The sequence below is a fragment of the Haliotis asinina genome, chromosome 6 (genome assembly GCF_037392515.1).
Source record: "Haliotis asinina isolate JCU_RB_2024 chromosome 6, JCU_Hal_asi_v2, whole genome shotgun sequence".
NCBI classification, from domain to species: domain Eukaryota; kingdom Metazoa; phylum Mollusca; class Gastropoda; order Lepetellida; family Haliotidae; genus Haliotis; species Haliotis asinina.
The window spans coordinates 70232062-70251890 of NC_090285.1; the positions used below are offsets into that span (position 1 = coordinate 70232062).

The following is a 19829-nucleotide window of genomic DNA, read 5'->3' on the forward strand; positions in this document are numbered from 1 at the left end:
ACAAACGACGCGGACATGCCAAGTGAAACCACCAAATGATGTTGAGCAAATACAGCTAATAACCTAATGTAAAATCAGATTTCAAAGGGAAATGTAAACTGATATCATCACATCACTTGTCGTCCGCCATGGAGACAGTCAGAGTGTTGGGATTAATGGTGTTACTGGTGAACTCCTGTCTGTGTGAGTACATGTCTATTCGTATGCCTCCTTACAGAACAAACTCCAGCTAAACGTCTTACTATTCGTTCTGTATAGTATTTGTGTCAAATGTTACTTTGCAATCACATTATCCTATCCACATTCTGCCACTGATCATCTGTCTTTAAAACAAACGGCAACATACCAGGGATATACCAGTTAGGTACACCGGCAATGGGCTTCACACATTGTACCCATGTGGAGAATCAAACCCGGGGCTTCGGCGTGCCAACGCTTTACCAACTAGGCTATCCCACCGTCCTTTAATGATTAAGAGCTTTTACGGCATCGAGTTTTTAACTGTCCTGATGTGTTCGAGCTGAAATTATCTCTTGTCTATGCTTGACACGGAATACGCCACCACCGGTCGAACAGTCGATACGCCAGAACATGACCATTCACTGTGACGCCAGAACATGACACTGTGAAATTCTGAAACTCTACATTAGTAAAACTACATGAGACCCAGTGAACCAAAGGGTCGTCAGTCGGATACAGAGTGTTAGATTAAAAACTGATGACTTAACGCGCATGTCGCGACAAGAGGCAGGCTAGCAGTATGGTTTAGCAATGGCTAGACAACGCGTACGTCTGTATTGCATGGGTGAGACGTTTCGGCGTAGACTGTAACACCGTTATCAAGCAAGTACGTTGTTAACGTCTACACAGAAACGTCACATCCACAACAACAAAGAAGTTGTATGTCCATGAAAAGTGTTCCTCTTCATCATATCAACTTCTAAATACAACTTATCCCCTGGATCCCGATTTTTTTTTTCAGGCGCACATTTTCATAAGGTTTGAAAAGTGAACGTTGTGTGAGGTTTGTGCTGGGTTGGTCCTGGATCTGCGTACGGCTATCAAATTACACAGAAAGGTAGAATATCTATAACTTCGACCCTCATGGGTTTGAGAAATAGACACTGCTAAATGTTGTCCAAAACCTGTGCTTGCGCTAAAAAACAGTTAATTCCTCCATTTTTCATCGTGCACCAATAAAAGCACTACGCTACCATTCTTTTTACAGGCTGATGTCTGAACGACATAAGTGTATATGAAATGGATTTTTGTGCTAATGCACAACGCTATACGCTCAACATTAAAAATGGGCCACCATAAATGCCAAATATGGATTTTCTTCTTTGACGTCAAACGTCGACAGAGAGGTCATGCACGTGTAAAGATAAGGGGGCATAACTCCGCTATGATGTACAATTAGATCAGTGTAACTCAGATCACATGGAGAGAAGTTGCTTGGGATACGGACAGTATCTTTTCATTATATTTTGTTCACAGTGAACCAAACTATTCCAAACTTCCCCAATGTAAGCGGATACCCTATACGATACATTGGTGCTTCGATTCTCATCTTCTCCTGCTTTTGTGTTTTGACGAATTCCTCATCATTTGTAACAGAATAATAGCCATATCTATAAACGTATTGAAATTTCTGAAAATAATACAGCATTTTTTGCTGACGTCATGGCATGTTTAGTGCATTTTGTGACTTCGGAAAAAGACGACACTGGTCTGCTGATTAGTATATATCTCATCGGATTTCCATTGTTTATGTGAAAGGTCTCAGCTTCTTCTTCAGAGTTCAACACTCTTTAGACAAAACATAAAATGAATGGTTTTACCATTGAAATTTTGTCCAGAAAATATCAACAATTAGGCGGTTTTACTACGCATCTTATTGTGAGCAACAGACGCACCTGTCTGGCAGCAATTTAGCTTAAATGAAAATTAATATTTCACAACACCTGAATATTTTTTTGAATATTTATTTAGGATACAAACTTTTCCTCTTATGGTTATGTAATAATGTCTCTTCATAAATATGCAATGAAAGGTACAAAGAGATCGCTTTTTCAGTATGGAACTATTAGAATATGGACGTGAGGCTTGTCCAAATTAAGACATTACCTGGTTTATATCTTTCAACAATTTTCTTATAAATATAGTGTGAGTTAGATATCCTACCATCACAATATGTTTTAATCGAATTCGAATTGATTGTATTATCGAAAACAATGATAATGAATCACCAAACGTTTTTGACAAACTCGCACCTGGTCAATCAATATTCATAATATAACATTTTTTATTAAATGTCATTTCTTATACTTACCTGGTAGAAAGCCAACATTGCCCGCTTGAGTGGTGCTTAATCAATTTCTCTCACAGCACAGTCTACACAAAGTAGAGACGCGAGGTCAACATACGGGCGGTCATCACGAGATGACCTGTACCCGTCATTCCCTTACCCAGCGAGGCAGTTAATAAAACCTGGTAATCATAGTTAATAAAACCCTCAGGAGGGGAGGCTGGGCGGTAACTCCCGATAGCTGGCTATCTACCAGGTAAGTATAAAAATGACATTTAATATAAAATGTTATATTTTTTACATACTTATCAGGTAAGAAAGCCAACATTGCCCAAGCCAACAGAGGCGGAGGGCTGAGAGCGTGGACGCTAGACCTCGCCGTTTGTCTCTACGTAAAGAAGAACCAAGACACCCTGAGGGGTGCGACATTGCGGAAGCATCCGTCCCCGCACTAGAGGGCGGGTGGGACACGAACCGCTGCCCGGACACTTCCGCTAAGGAGGGGAGAGCGGACGGCAACCCCGGAATGGAAACCCAACACGATAAAAGACAGCACAACACCGAAGGAGTGGAGATAAGCAACGGACTTGTTTATTAACACAAACAAAGGTGGGGAGCTGAGGTCCCCAGCTTGGGACCTATTGAGAGGAGGGGGAATGTAGGCCTCCTAAGGAGGAGGAACACCGCTCCGACTCAAAGGGTGAGGATCCCCCGTTCTTTGCTGGGCAAAGACCTGGGGCCCTAGTCTGGAAATGCCCCCCAGATCCTCGTTGGAGAGGGCTCTTAAATAGTGGTTGGCGAGCACCAAACCAAACTTCCAGAAGCAGCCCGCCATGATGTCCGCCACCGCAATGTTGTGATGATAAGGCATGGTGACCGAGACGACCCTAATCTCGTGTGGGTTAGTTCGAGGCGGAACTGGCCTGTCCTGACTCTTGTAGGCCTCTATAATGGCGGACCGAAGGTAGACCCCAAGTGCCCTCCTGTCAATCTCACGTTTGCTCCTCTGGGAGTGAGGGAGGAAGAGCCTCCACCGCCCCTGTCTGAGGGAGCGGGTGCGGCCGGTATATGCTCGGAGAGCCCTGACGGGACACAGAGAGAGCGCTCCCTCCTCTGCAGGGTCTACCAACGGCCCTAAGGAACCGATACGGAAGCCTTTTTGTTTTTGCAGACGGGGGCTAATCCCAGGGACGCAGACCCTCCGTCTGCGGCCTCGAATCTCAGGAGGTCCGCCTGAAGAGCGTGAAACTCCGATATTCGGGCCGCTAAAGATATGGCCACTAGAAAGGTGGTTTTGACAGTGACTTGGGGGATGGGAGCCTCGTCCAGAGGCTCATAATAATCTAACTTGAGGTGGTCAAGGACCACCGCCAAATCCCACTCAGGAGCCCACGGCTTGCGCTGACCCTCCGCCTGTCGGAAAGACTTGATTAGTTCCCTCAGCACCGAAATGTCCAGTCCCGGCGACCTCTTCCTTACAACGGACATGATTGCCGCCAAATTGGTGTTAATGGACGAGGCCTTGAGCTCTCTGACGTTGCGCAGGTGAACCATATAGTCAGATATCTGGGGCAGAGTGGCAGAATCCGCCTCCACGCCGTGGTCCTCACAGAAGGTGGGAAAGGAGCCCCACTGGAAGTCGTAGAGCTTCTGAGTGGTTTTCCTCTGCGAGGAAGCCAGGGCGGACGCTACTCCATTGGAGTATCCGCTCTTCCTGAGCACCCTTTGAATACAAGCCAAACGTGCAGATTGAATACCTGAGGGTTTTCGTGAAAATGGCCGCTCGGTTTGCTTAGGAGTAGGTCCCTCCGGTCTGCCTACCAGGTACCTGCCGTCTGGTCCGACCCCAAGTGAACGCCCCATCCTTGAGCGTCCATGAAAAGGTGACTGGTCAGGGGAGGTATCCTTAGGGGAACTCCTCTGAGGACGTTGTCGTCCACTGCCTGAGGGACAGGTGCTGTGATAGTGCACGAGTCATTAGGGGCGCTAGCCTTGTCATCCGCTCCTTGGGTACGAAGGCCTTGAAGGCTTCTGCATCCAGTATGGCGCCTAGGTATTGGAGTGGTGGATGGTACTAGATCCAGGTTCACTAACCGCCCTAGGCGTCGAAGGACGTGGATGACGAGGTGCCGTTGCGCCTCGCAAATGGAGGGCGAAGGGCTGTGAGCAAACCCATCATCCGGGTTCATGAGGAATTGTAACTGGAGTTCGTGGAGAAACTGGACGATGGGTTGAGTCACACGAGTGAACAACCATGGAGTGGAGGAAATTCCGAACGGGAGGACATTTCATTGAAAGTGAAACGGAGGTACCTGCGGTCCGCCAAGTGAATGGGGATGTGCAGGTACGCATCCTGGAGGTCGAGGGACACCATGTAGTCCGAGAGCTCCAGCAACCGCATGACTGATGGAATGGTCAAGAGTAAAAAATATGGCGGCTGTTCGAGGTAGGAGGAGTTGAACTCCTTCAGGTCGTGAATCGGACGCCATTTCCCCGAGGTGCGTTTGGGCCTGACAAAAACGGGGGAATACAGTCAGGGAGTCAGATCCTGAAGGGGGATTTCCTGAACTGCCCCCTTGGAGATAAGAGACTCCACCTGTTCTAAGGTGGGTTGGAACCTGAGCAAGTCCATTAGACGTTCCACTGAAGAGCAGGTTAGAGGGAGCGGAGAAGTGATCCGGCCCCCCTCCAGGATCCGACACACGAACGGGTCTAGTCCTAGCTGACGCCAGTTCGGGACAAAGAGGCTCAGACGGCCGCCAACGGGCCCGTCGAGCGGAGAAATGATAGGTGGTGGAAGGACTGGTGGGCACCAAGAGTTAATTCTTCTTGGGGGGTTCACTTACCCTTGGTCGGTTTCCGGGGAGTGTTCTTGATGGGGGTTTGGAACCCCTGGTTAGCCTGGCTGGGCTGGTTAGACTGGCTCGTGGGTTCTTGGCCACGACCTCCAAACCGAAAGTCCACCTTCCCTGTCCGCTTCCTAGGAGTGGACTGTTCCGCTGGAGGACCTCCCTGACGCTTGGGGGGCGTGGAGCCCGCGGAGGGTCCGCCACTTGTCATGATCCGATTGGTTAAATCCTGCTACTGGATCTCATGGCGCGTGCAGAGGACTTCTGGGATCTCCCCCGCGAACAAAGTGTCTGCGGACACTGAGGCGTGACGGAGGGAGTCCCCAATCTCCGGAATCAGATTAGTACGCCCCAGGAAGCCTTCCCGTCTTAGGTTGATAATGGCGGCCGAAATTCTAGCAGCTGATAGGGTGACTTGTGCCACTCCACCGGCAACAGCTCCAAATGCCCTATACAGAGACTCCTCGCCCTGCTCCATCCCCGCCTCCTTGGTAAAAGTGGCCATAGCTTGGCAGGCATGAGCACCATAGTTGCTCAGCCCCACGATGGATCTAGCCTCCTTGTCGAAATGGATGAGGCGATTGTCTGACACCTTGTGCGGCACGCCTGCAGATGCCACTCGAGAGATGTCCGCGTCCAAGGAGGGAGGATCTAGCAGAATGGGCGAGTTCGCTACCGGAAACCTAATCCTCTGTTTGTCCGAGAGGAGGAGCTGAGGGATAAGTGACCTGGTCCGGCGGAGGCAACAGCCTCCTTCAATTCCTTAGCAGCTGCTTCGAGGAAGTGGTGTAGAGGGAGGACCTTCCGAGGGGAGAGAACTGAGTCTTCAGGGCAGAAAGACTCTCCTCTCGCCCTAGACGGGGCGGAGGGTTGGTCCTCTACCTCCGCCAACACCATGCCAGTGTATTCGGCAATAGCCTCCAGCCTAGAAGCAGAGCCAGAGACTGGAAGGTTAGATTCCGGAAGGACAGGGTCGCTGTCATCCCTACCCTTTCCGGAAGGATGGGAATAAGAGGAGGGTCTCTTATGTCAATGAACTCCTTCCTGAGGAGGGGAGGACCTGGGAGAAGGAGAGGGAACAGGCGTCTGTCTCAGGCCAGGAGTCGCCGTGGAGGCAAGGGGGCGGAGTGGAGCGGAGGCCTCAGAGGAACCTGACGGCTTGGACGCACCAAGACGTTGGTCAAGGATGGATTCCACTAGTCCTTTAACAGAAAGGAGAAGTCTTCTTAACTTTTATATCCTTGCTCCTCTTCTTCTCCTTCCTCACCTCCGGTGATACGGCCACGTCCTCCCTCAGGACAGGCCGAAGAGGAGAGCAGAAATGGGAGCAAGAAATGCTCCCCTCTGGCATATTCCTAATGGGGTCCGACTCAAGTTCAGACTGAGAGTCGAATTCCTCTGCCTCCTCGTGAATAGCTAACACCTCAGAGGCGGAGGGAGAAGGAGGACGGAGGGGGGAGGAAGTCACCGATCATCTGGACGCCGCCGAAGAAACGGCGAACCTGTGGAAGGCGCCGGCTTCTTCCGGTGAGCCTCCCTCTCACTCTTCTTAAGTACTGCACACTGTTACGGTTAAGAATTTACCGTGAACAATGTAAGAAATCCCCTTGTGAACCAGCAAAAAAGAACAAAGACAAGTTAAAAATATTCAGATATTATTATTATGCAACGAGAGCAAGGTATACAAAGTCACAAGTCAATATAGCAATGCAGATTACAAAATTAATACAATTCAAGAGAAACAAAATCAGAAATGGGTCACAAAAATATAATATATTAAACTCACCAAAGTCTTCGTGTGAGAGAGAACAGCTATGGCAAAATGTAAACACAGCGATCGGTGCGACAGCAGATAATGTAGATTCAGGCGTTGACGGGATTTCAAGCGTTGGATGTAACTCCAGCAAATATGAATGAGTTTGAGTGTCGCCCTCAACACGGCAACCAGCCTTTATATATATTTACTAAGTCACTTCCAAAAAGTTCGGGCACAAACGAACATCGTCAACACTGTAGAATGCCCTCGAATAAGTCTCCCGGAAGTAAACACATCGAAAACTAGGAGCAGATAAATTCTGGAAAACCAGAATGCTAAAAGTGTTGACCAGCTATTAAAACGAAATGTGACCCATCATATTTAATATTCAAAACACTAAATGTTGTTACCCAATAATAATTATTACTGAATTAATAACAAAAATATACAGAAAATACATATTAGTAACAACACACCCTGCGCAAGTGTTAATCAGGGCGCAGGGGTTCTTGCAAAGCCTACACAAGGTGTGAGGGTCCCACTTAGCCGACTTCCAAGTGCCGCACTGAGTGCAGAAGGAGGCGAATACCATGGTGGAACGGACGAAAGGGTTCGCTACTAAGGGGTGACGTCCGTTTAAGCTCCGAGGACGTCCGTTTAAGCTCCGTCACAAGCGAAGGGTCCGATCACATTCGCCTATCCTCCTCTATTCCGCACTGGGGGCGGAGGGAACGACAGAAGAACCGCCTAACGAAGGGTCCACCTTGACGGAGGGTCCGTCTGACCTCCGCTACTCCGCACAGAGGCGGAGGGTGCGATAATAAAGGGAACTAACGAAGGGTCCGCCCCGGCGAAGGGGTCGCCTGTCCTTCGTCTCTCCACGTAGAGGCGGAGGGGTTCGATAGCTAAGAGAACTAACGGAGGGTCCGTCCAGGCGAAGGGTTTGCCCGTCCTCCGCCTATCCGCCTATCCGCCTATCCGCTAACGAGGAACGCAGAAGTCCGACAAGGGCTCGAGCGCACGAGCCACACAAGCGCGAGCCTAGACACAATCGGGACGCCAGTGTAGCACGTACAAGAAGGACGCCGGCTGACGAGTAAAATCGTCAGCAGACCCACCAACAACAAGCAAGACTTAAGACAACAACAAGCAACACGTCCTGACTCGCTCGTCTCTAGTAAAGGAATGACGGGTAGAGCTCATCTCGTGACCTGGGTGACCTGCCGCCCGTATGTAGACCTCGCGTCTCTACTTTGTGTAGACTGTGTTATAAGAGAAACTGATTAAGCGCCACTCAAGTGGGCAATATTGGCTTTCTTACCTGATAAGTATGTACAAAAATGTTTTATCTATAAAAATGACACAAAGAAATTCAGTGAACAAGACAATTCCTTCAAATATGTAGAATGTATAAATCATTTTCATTGACATTATCAGTTTTACTGAATCGCTGTTTATTAACCTGATCATTTGAAACTGTAATATTAGTCCCAGCGTATTGAATATTGTACATCACAGGAACTAAAGCAGATGTTGCAGTAACGGCTGCGTGTGATCTTCTAACACTTGTGTAGAGGCTTAAAATGTGATAAAGTACACTTTAATAATGAGTCAATTTCCAATGAAAGTATTATCAAAACACTCAAAAGCTTTCAAAGAATGAAAACGCATACCCTATATCCACATGTGATATTGTGTTGAATAAGTATATACATGGAGACACTGAATTAGTTTCATGAAACATACCTGAACGATGCGTAAAATGTACAACAAAAGACTGAAAGAGCACTCAGAATGACAGTGCCATTGTTTTCTCTCTTGTTCAACCGAAATTCACCTCAAAGGAGTTGCAAAAGTGTTGACGTGTGACATCACTACCGATGACCGATTTTTTTCAAAATGGGGGCTTCGCTGACAATGGTACACAGGATTTTGATAGGACTCTTACCTTGATTCAGGGATCTTTTGTACATAAATATGAGATGTAAGTAGTCAGAATAATTGTGACTATCTGGTTATTTTTATATGTTTTTATCGTTTACATTGTACATAACAGAAGAAACCAGAAATGCTGATTAGTACCATTGTCGCTCTGCGTGATTTTGCGTCAGTGATGGCATCACATTGCATGGAAACTTTGACAGCTTTTTATTCATTATCAAATGATTGCGTTGTATGTATTTTTAATTTGTAAGTAAAAGTAAGCTCTCTCACTCACTGTGACGAATGGTCTGTGGTATTGTATTGTTCCTTGATATGTCAAGTATGTATGTGTCTTTGCCTGTTTTAACCATTCCGCTGGAAGAGACATGTACACGTTCTTCCCAAAGGACACTAAGGATGTTGGGTTGCTTGCAGTTGAGGTTTATGTGGACATTCCTGGCCGGGACATTGTGTTTATTGACTACTGATAGATTCTCAGCTTGATAGAATTTGATGTTTTGTTTCTGCCATTGCAGCTGGATCTTCTTCCACTTTTCTGATTACAATTTGATCGCACATCAACTCTAAGGTCGTGTGCATCTGTCAAGAAGTGCTTCGGAAATCTGATCACTGCTTTTACAGATGGACCACCTTCGATCGATGTGAACCGTTTCCTTTGTGCAAATGCACTGATAACGCTCATTAGGTACAGTGACCTACGGCACAGCACTAGTCCACGTGACCCTGCAGGTCTGAAATTTACTTCCGCTGTAGAATTCTTACTAATGTTTATAATTCAGGTCCTTCACGTTATTTTACTTGTTATCTTCAATCATAAACTACAAATTACGAGTTCATGAGTCAAGTGTCTATTTTGTCGACGTGTGGGTCCGGGGGATACCTGATTGGCCACCGGAGTTCATTTGTCGTTATCTGCCTTTGGGTGTCCTGGCACTCCTGGCTTCTGTTGATCATTACACTTTTTGTCTCCTGCTTTTGTTGGAGGAACTTGACGAACACGCGACCTTTTTATTATCGAAAACTTAGATTACGAACAATAATGTTCATGAAGGCGTACAGATATTGCACAAAGTTTATTACGCTGGGAGTCTCTTCTCTCGCTCAGTTACGTTAGCCAGCAGCTGATGTGTCATGCTAGAGGACAGAGTTAGATAGTTGGCTTGAAGCCAGAGCTTGGTGCCCAGTAAAGGCTACATAATGTAACTGGAATACTGGTTAAAGCAGGATACCAAACTCACTCACTCACTCACTCACTCACTCATTTACTCACTCACTCACTCGGGCGACAAAAAGAGGACCGCGTACTTTGGATTCGTGCCTATAGTGGACAGGATACCAAACGTCATCAAACATTTTCACCTGCCTCTCTGTTACTCAGAGTCTAATGTAACGCATCTGAACGCTACTTGTACAGCCAAACAAGTAGAGGAGTGCAGTCAGAGAATATTTATACCTTACTCATGCATACCCTGTGTCGATTGTCGGCCCGATGAATCGGGTGGCCCGGCTCTGCTGGTTATTGTCTGTTGTTTTATGTGCCAGCCCTGTAACCGAGTATGATCATTCTGATCCCGTTACGCGTAACATAGCTTGCTCCTGGCCGGTTCTCTACGGTTTACCTGTTAAAAAAACGTAAGATAAGGCGAACTGATTTGTCACTAACTCTCCACACTGATATATTTCAGAGAAGTTTGCTCAGTGACGTCTGCTGTATTTCAGGTTCCATCGTTTGTGAAAAAGTTAATCTTGCAGACCTGAAAGGACAAGCGAACAACCTTTGTTACAAGGACGGGAGTAAAGAGATCAAGTGTCCCAGAAATCAAACACTTTTGATACCATCGCTCTTGCAAAGAGTACATTCACCTGAAGAATATGAGGACCCAACTTCATGTGGTGAATCAGTCCGTGATAACTTTCATGACATTGGAAGATGCCTATTAAACACTTCGGATGTGCAGGAGAAGACGACCTATGAGGCAGTGGTGAGGGAGGTGCTGCAGGAGTGTAGTCAGAAGAGGTACTGTATCCTGGAGAGTGACATGACGTTCTCTATCGCTGGACTCAGGGACCTTCCTGTCGGAAAGGGGAAGAGACTACCGTCACATCTGGTGGTAATGCATCAGTGTGTTAAAGGTAAGGATCTCACCATACAGACCCATTGCTTACCATTCTGTTACGTTCTACGGTTGATAACTGTAATATTCAAAACTATGTCATTTCAATCTATAATGTTGATCTATGGCTATTTTCAGTTATTATTGAACATTAAAAGTAAGGATCGCACCATACAGACCAATGAATGTACACAACTTAAATAGTAATATCTGGAGCTGATTACTGTACTATTCAAAACTTTTATTCATTACAATGTATATTGTTGACATTGACCTGTGTTCTTTTTCAATTATTACCGAACGTACTCAACAAAGCCTCCTTTGACCTGTGTGTATACACTCTCAATTATTTTCCAGTCAAGACAGTGACGGAAATTATTTGAACTTCAGATAGTACTAGTATGTATTGATAAAGTGAATACAATGCTTAAGCGACGTTTTAAAGTGATGGTATGTGATTTTGTACATAAGATGACAAGTTAAGTAGCCTTGGGAGTCCCTGGGGTTTCGGTCCTACCCACACTGGAGCAGATACAGCACACATGCTGTCTCCTTTGGATAGTGACTTTGTTTGAAATATTACCCTGTCCGCCTTGCAGTGACATGTTTACACATCTCATATGTGATTGTTAACTGTCAAGTTCTCGAAAGACAGGTTGGACAGAGACTGCTGAGAATGAAAATCCCGAACTGGACAAATAAACGTGAATGTTGTTCTTCCACAGAACATTAACTGGGGTCAATATGAAGCATTGTGTCACCAAACTGCTGCTTCAGTGTAAAATAGCTCGTTCATGTAATTAAGCTAGTATATTCTTAACCGCGAGAGAAACGGAAACTGTCAATAGAAGACGACGACAGAAGACGACAGAATACATCTAGACACATTTGAGACATGATGACGAAGAAACCCTCCCTGCAAGAACAGGGTACACGCTAACAGAAACATCAGGAATTGTACATCCGCGAGGCCTCTGTTAACTGTGGCAAGAGCCGCCCATCACAACCTCATTAAGTCAGCTCAGTCCTCGTTGAAAGAGGCCACAAAGCTGTAAACATTGACACCAGAGGCTACTGCTGCTTGAATATTCCAAGACACACTGGGCTGAGGTGATCCCTCTAGTCCTATGGAACTTTGTCCATAGATCCACATGACAGATATACTTTGACTTCAATGGTTGATTTCATGTCTGGTTCAGGTGGTTGCATTGAAGCTGACCTAATTAACTATATATCTGTGCTAAACCATCACACCCTGTGTTCTACACGTGTTCGTGTGTTTTGCATTACTAATATGGAATTGCATGGCCTGGGTGAAACTTAAGGGTGAAGTTCAAGCATTAACGTCAACAGAAACCTGACTGGATTTCGAATGTCGGTTTGCAGTGAAAGTTGCCTGCGCATCTAGATGCTCAACAACAATGCTCGAGGTCGGAACATGTCCAAAGTGCAGAAATCATATATGCTTTAACCGATAGGATACCCCCACCTTCCAGATAATTGTCAGTAAGTAGGTAACTTAGAACTTATTTAAATGTGGGCCAGCACAGTTCAAGATAATTGTAATTATACACGATAATGTGTATGGCACTCTGACAATTAGAATTAGAAGTTTCTCTGACAAGAAAAACACTTTATTCCAGAGCAGATCGTATTGTGCGAGAGGAAGACCCAGACAGACAAGGAGGTCCATATAAGCATCAACCGACTGAGGGTGTCAGCTCTGGGAACAAGCACCTGCACATGTACAGTCAGCGGAGGAGCGAGTAACGTCACCCTACTGGACGTGAGACTGGGCAACAGCAACAGGACAGGACTGTCTATCAGTGACAAGACAGGGTCAGTGTACACAGCCCACGGTGGTCAGCAGACAGTCCACTACATGAAGGAGATTAGGATGAGCCAGACAGAGTGGAGTCTACACCTGGATGTTGTCCAAGACTATGTCCCTGACAAGATATGGATGAGAGTGCAAGGTAATTAGTTTACACCACACAGCACTGAATCTATAGCGTGGGTTGATAACTGAAATGTTCATAACGGAAAAAGATTTCTTCCATGTCCTAATTAGCTTCCTTTTCCTCAGGTTACAACAGTACTCAAGTCACAGTCACGTGTGAGGGTGCGTCCTTCTCTATTTCCACCTGTCTTATGCTTAAACGTCTTTGACTGGCATTCTAGAAGCTGGATAGAATAAGAATGAGGACTATATTTATGGATATACAACGCCATCTATGTCGAAACGTCGCTTATACAAATTGATTAAGTTCTTAAGAATGGTCCTCATTCTTAATGCTTAAGTTGTCTACATAGTGTATTTTGTTACAAGACATTAAAACAGAGAGTTAATCGTGCAGGTCTATAGGCACATTTTGGAGCAAAATCCCTGCTCTCCTATTGCTGGGGCATTGTGATAAACTGACCCGTGAAGGTCCGGGGTAGAATAGGCCTTTAGCAGCCTTCAGTGCTAAACTCACTCACTCACTATGATTATCCATATCTGAGAATAAAGACGAGTCGCCATCAATAGGATTCTGTTTGCGAGCAAAAACGGAAGTTCCTGCACCCAAATGTTTCGCAGCATTTTCCAATAAGAGGGTTTATAATAAAATTGTAATTAAATAATAAAATCATCAAGACTGGAATAAAAATTTCCTTTTGAATTATATTTCATGCTGTTTATTTCTGTTTTAATAAGTCGAATATCGATCACTTTCACTGTCAGTTCTTTCAGCTTCCCTTCGTGTTTTGTTCAATCAAGGCTCCTCAGGACGAATCAGTACAGTTTTAGATTGAAAACATGATCTAAATCTATTATACCTACGTTAATGATTTTACGTGCACCATCAAGACAATTCTTAAAAATATCAATCAGTACTTTCTATACGATTGTTAAGGTTATCGTAACTGCCAGTTTTGTAACACCATAGAATCTAAACAACTGTTAGAGGTGACATGTATGTCTAAAGAAATATAAGTACCCGTATGAGCACTAACGTTCTTAAATTCAGCAAGTCTACTGTCTCAAACTGACTTATGTCTGTGTCTTACACATCGATGTTGTTCTCAGACTGGCTGAGCACTCTTCTACTATGTTCAGTGTACCCTGCTTACATTTCCATGTTACCCGCTAGGAATGTGTGAATCCATTTTGAGCCTCGTGTTAGGAATTCCTTATCTCCAAAATTTGAGACACGCATGATGTACGGGAATTACCGAGGTTTTGCGAATTCAAATCAATGGAGGAGAGCACTCTTCTTTCTCTGTACCTTTTGTGCAGTAATAGTACCCCTAACTGTCACTCGTCCTCCATGCCTGTTGTTTTTGGAAATGTTCATGGAGAGGGGTTTTAGAAGTTGCAAAAACTTGCCCCTGATCTTTTTCACTTTGTAAATAAATATGCTTACACTAACCATTTCTGCAAACCTCACTGTGTGTCACGAAGAAGGAGCGAATGACACGTTACAACGATTCATATTCTGGTACATAACGTTGAATAGTAATTCTCAAGCATGTGAAGTGGCGCTTGTCAACTAAATTTCGTGTCAGTTGCGTTGTCGATCGTTAATGTTTCAGAAGCAAGGGCAGCGAAAAGAGCTCCGGACAAGAGATCAGGTGAGGTCACTCTCGAGGTGGATTGTTAAGTGTCTCGATGTTATTCCCTCTATTTTCACATGTACATAGTGAAGTCACAGACCCTCGTGGTTTTGCGAAGATTACTTTGTAAAAGAAAATGTGATATTGTTTTGAGTTGACTCCCCGATTCGAAATGCTTCCCGGTACATATTAATTATTGTACTGAGAAGCATTTCGCGTCGGGGTAATCTCACCTTTTTCATTTATTTATAAAATCTTTAATTCTCTCAAAGACATGAGGTCTGTGGTTTATCTATCGGTGTTCACGTTCATGGTCAAACTGTCTGTAGTCATATATGACTGTGTTCGCTGGTGTCAAACTGTCTGCTGTCACATATGATTCCGTATTAATGTATTATGCTGTCGTCAAACTGTCTGGTATCATACATGATTCGGTATTAATGTGTTCACTGTTGTCAGACTGTCTGGTGTCATATATGACTCCGTATTAATGTATTCGCTGTTGTCAAACTCTTGCAGATGGACCAGACTTGAAACTGATTTTCCTTGCGATTGGCTTTTGTGCTGGTTTCGTGGGTTTTGGGATCATCTCAATGTTGTGCTTGAAAAGGTGGGCACTACTGCAGATACCTGTGTTATCACTGTTATCACAGTCACTGGTGTGATCATAGACATGTACATCTTTGCTCTGAAAATGCTTCGTTGATTTACGTGTAATACGTTCTCGGCAAAATGACAAATCAGTCGAAACACAAGATCTTTGTAAAAACAGAAAAGTAGAAACCATCAACATAATATATTTTATTTCACTATTTCATCCAGGAAACGAGGACGTCCACTCTCTGTTTCGCCTTCCCCACGGTTTACCCCAGAAGGGAATGATGCCTTTGAGCCAATCTACTCTCTACCCCATCAACATCGTGAGACGGTGCCCTCTCGCCAACCCTCAACCTGGAGCCAGGGTGCCAGGGCCAGTTGCAAGAAAGATTCCGACAACCCTATGTCTTTATCAAACCTTACTATTGACCAGAACAAGCTCCGAGCCAACACCGACGGGGGAATAGAGAACTAACATAACAAAAACTGCTTTAACATGGAATAGTTAATGTTTTTAGACATAACATACCACGGAAGAAAAATGAATAAATGATTTGTTTAACCGTAGACATCATACGGTCGGAACGCTGCAGTCGATTACTTATGACTGTGGAAATGGTTTTATTTACGTCATGTAACTTTACGCCATGTAACTTTACGGCATGTAACTTTACGGCATGTAACGTTTCAGCATCTTATGATCATCTTGGATGAGGCACCCAGAATATTGTTCTATGTTTAGACGAACATCAAAAGGTAAAAATACTAGTCCTCATCCAGTTGGTCAGACGGAATCCTACACGTCTAGAAACTTGACATATTTTGACATCTGTTTGTAATATCGGTCATTTACAACAAAACTTTAAGTTCTTCCCTGTTTTTTAAGAATTGTTTAAATATTTCCTGATGATAGGACAAAAATGACTATTTTATGCTGTTTCTATAAATAAATATAATGCCGAGATTACAATCGCTTTGAAACACGGACACAATCAATTCATTTCGCAAAAACGGGAAACAAATGTATTTTATCGTTAATCCTCAACGGCTACACTAAAGAAAGAAATAGAAATAGAAAAAAAATTCTACCTAACTACGAACTACAGTTCCAGTGGTAGGGAGATAAGAAACGTGATAAAGGACTTGAACGAGAAGACGTTAGTGCAGACAGGAGAAATCTGGGTTTTGTTTTCAAAGTCTAAAGCGACTTATTTGGAGAAGATCGTGGCTCAATGCAAATCAGTATGCGATCATATTGTATTACAAAGGCCACTTTTACGTGTCCATTTTGAAATTAGACTTAGCGTCACTGTAAACGAAACCTGACGTAAAATATAATAACTTTCATACTTTCATACTATTAAGGATGTAGCTGCCACTGCGTCTCACTGTCACTATACAATGAAAGAAATAGGGAGGGTCGTCTCAAAAGCGAAACCAGAGACGGTTGTCGCAGACGATGGTTGGTTCGTTTGCAAGAAAGAAAAATTGCAATATAGGTATATTTATGAATTCTTATGCATTTTGAATAGTATAGTTATTATGCGTGAAATATTTGCACTATAACAATATGATTATCCTACAGAGGAATGGAACTGGGGAAATACATGTTATATCATAACAATTTACAAATCATATCCAGTCCTGTCGATATTCGGGTGGTCATGTCGCCTATATATTTTGAGACATTTAATACGACGTGTGTCTGTGGTTATCAGATATACTCTTTTTTATATCCCAACATAAAAATTATGAAACAAAGACACGTAAGGTGTGAATCAGCTCACTCAAACAAGCCCAAAACATCTTTGCCTGTAGGCAGCACGTACATTTCAACAAAAATTCTACTTTTCTGGAATACACCGCATTTCATCCTAACCTGGATATCCTCTGACTCATCCAACTGAAAGCCCAGTTGGGCCGAAGTGGGTATTTCGACATATGTTATTTGCAGCTGTGTAAATTTTAGGGACACAGAGTAAGAGCCTACAACAGTTTTTGTCTATTTCAGACAGTAGTTTAGTGGAATGTTCAGTTCATGCAACAGTTCAATGTTCCAATGTATATCATGTCAGTCTAGTGGAATAGTCAGTTCATTGTTCCAGTGTATAGCATGTCACTCGAGTAGAATGTTCAGTTCATTGTTCTAGTGTATAGCATGTCAGTCTAGTGGAATGTTCAGTTCATTGTTCATGTCACTCGAATGGAATAGTCAGTTTATTGTTCTAGTGTATAGCATGTCAGTCTAGTGGAATGTTCAGTTCATTGTTCCAGTGTATAGCATGTCAGTCTAGTGGAATGCTCAGTTCATTGTTCATGTCACTCGAATGGAATAGTCAGTTCATTGTTCTAATATATAACATGTCAGTCTAGTTCTATAGTCAGTTCATTGTTCCAGTGTATAGCATGTAACTCGAATGGAATACTCAGTTCATTGTTCTAGTGTAAAGCATGTCAGTCTAGTGGAATAGTCAGTTCATTGTTCTAGTGTATAGCATGTCAGTCTAGTGGTATAGTCAGTTCATTGTTCTAGTGTATAGCATGTCACTCGAATGGAATACTCAGTTCATTGTTCCAGTGTATAGCATGTCAGTCTAATGGAATGTTCAGTTCATTGTTCTAGTGTATAGCATGTCAGTCTAGTGGAATATTCTACATCGCGTTCATGTTTTTGTTTATCACTTGTCACTTATCAGTCTGTTATCGCTTTATTTACGTAATACCTGTCAACTTTGTAACTTCTTTTAATTATGTCACCGTGATAGTGCTGGATTATTGCTAAAAGCGGCGTAAAACTAAACTCACTCACTCCATCAGTTATGATATTTCCCCAGAGGTAACACTGTGTCCTACACGAACCTTATACTTCCTGTGAATGTTTTGACTACTGACGTTTGAGAGTCATGGTCAGTGTAACTTTACATGTACATTACATTATTTTACTTGTCAGATGTTGCCCGACCGGGCGTTTTTTGTAGTGGATCTACATGTTACTGTATGATATTGGAGAATTACGTTGTTAGATCTACAAATCTACTGTCGAAACACTTTAACCGTACAAGTTTCAGAATGTTGATGACTGTTTGTATCACCCGGAAATAACGTACGAGAGACGTCCTTGTATCTGACCTGACCACTTCTATTTAATGGAACTATTCTTTGGAGATGTTAGTGGTCTTTACTTTCTCACAAAACGTAAACATACCATGTTAGTTAACGAAGCAGTCTCAGTAAAACGCCACCTGGGACAATGCATGGCTGCAACATGGCAGATAATAGTTTAGTGGGAGTAGGTTTTCTTTGGGAAATCAGGATCTCTTCTTTTACATTTCCGTGAAAGAAAACATTTTTGTTTGTTTACTGGCTGCTTAACGCTTCACTCAGCAGTGTTTCAGCTTTGTAACATAGTGATGGCATGCTTGATCTGCTGGTTATACGCTTGCAATCACCTTGATTATATTAATGATGATATATCTGCAGTTGTAGACAGCTTATTCTTCATCATATATGGACTCTAACCCCGTGCTGTAATGTGATTTACGTCATGTCATCATATATGGCCTCTAATCCTGTGCTGTAATGTGATTCACCTCATGTCATCATATATGGACTCTTATCCTGTGCTGTAATGTGATTCACGGCATGTCGTCATATATGGATTCTAATCCTGTGCTGTAATGGGATTTACGTCATGTCATCATATATGGGCTCTAATCCTGTGCTGTAATGTGATTTACGTCATGTCATCATATATGGCCTCTAATCCTGTGCTGTAATGTGATTCACCTCATGTCATCATATATGGACTCTAATCCTGTGCTGTAATGTGATTCACGTCATGTCGTCATATATGGATTCTAATCCTGTGCTGTAATGTGATTTACGTCATGTCATCATATATGGGCTCTAATTCTGTGCTGTAATGTGATTCACGTCATGTCATCATATATGGACTCTAATCCTGTGCTGTAATGTGATTCACGTCATGCCATCATATATGGACTCTAATCCTATGCTGTAATGTGTATTCACGTCATGTCATCATATATGGACTCTAATCCTGTGCTGTAATGTGATTCACGTCATGTCATCATGTATGGACTCTAATCCTGTGCTGTAATGTGATTCACGTCATGTCATCATATATGGACTCTAATCCTGTGCTGTAATGTGATTCACCTCATGTCATCATATATGGACTCTAATCCTGTACTGTAATGTGTATTCACGTCATGTCATCATATACGGACTCTAATCCTGTGCTGTAATGTGTATTCACGTCATGTCATCATATATGGACTCTAATCCTGTGCTGTAATGTGATTCACGTCATGTCATCATATATGGACTCTAATCCTGTGCTGTAATGTGATTTACGTCATGTCATCAGATATGGACTCTAATCCTGTGCTGTAATGTGATTCACGTCATGTCATCATATATGGACTCTAATCCTGTGCTGTAATGTGATTCACGTCATGTCATCCATCTTATATGGACTCTAATCCTGTCAATATATTCTTGTTAGTATCATGAATCTTGTTCCTTTTCAACGACGCTTAAACAAATCAATGTTTATCTCAGGTCACGTGACATGTTACAAGTGATCAAAATGACTAGGTGAATGTCATACCGGTATTGTCTTTAACAACAATCTGAGTTCA

The 19829-nt window shown here is 43.5% G+C and overlaps 1 protein-coding gene across 1 annotated transcript; it reads left to right on the top strand.

Moving 5' to 3' along the window:
* LOC137286428 (uncharacterized) lies at window positions 1-19698 on the top strand. The gene is made up of 7 exons (XM_067818284.1): window positions 1-183; window positions 10577-10990; window positions 12615-12947; window positions 13058-13093; window positions 14548-14586; window positions 15088-15178; window positions 15391-19698. Exons 1-7 carry the CDS (start codon window positions 129-131, stop codon window positions 15638-15640), a joined length of 1218 nt encoding a protein of 405 aa, XP_067674385.1. The 5' UTR covers window positions 1-128; the 3' UTR covers window positions 15641-19698.
* The last annotated feature ends 131 nt before the right edge of the window (window positions 19699-19829 follow it).

What these genes read in the sequence shown, in the direction of transcription:
- LOC137286428 (XM_067818284.1), top strand. Translation starts at nt 129, where the DNA reads ATGGAGACAGTCAGAGTGTTGGGATTAATGGTGTTACTGGTGAACTCC. An exon ending in ACTGGTGAACTCCTGTCTGT is followed by an intron (nt 184 to 10,576) that starts GTGAGTACATGT and finishes GCTGTATTTCAG; the next exon opens with GTTCCATCGTTTGTGAAAAA. An exon ending in TCAATGTTGTGCTTGAAAAG is followed by an intron (nt 15,179 to 15,390) that starts GTGGGCACTACT and finishes TATTTCATCCAG; the next exon opens with GAAACGAGGACGTCCACTCT.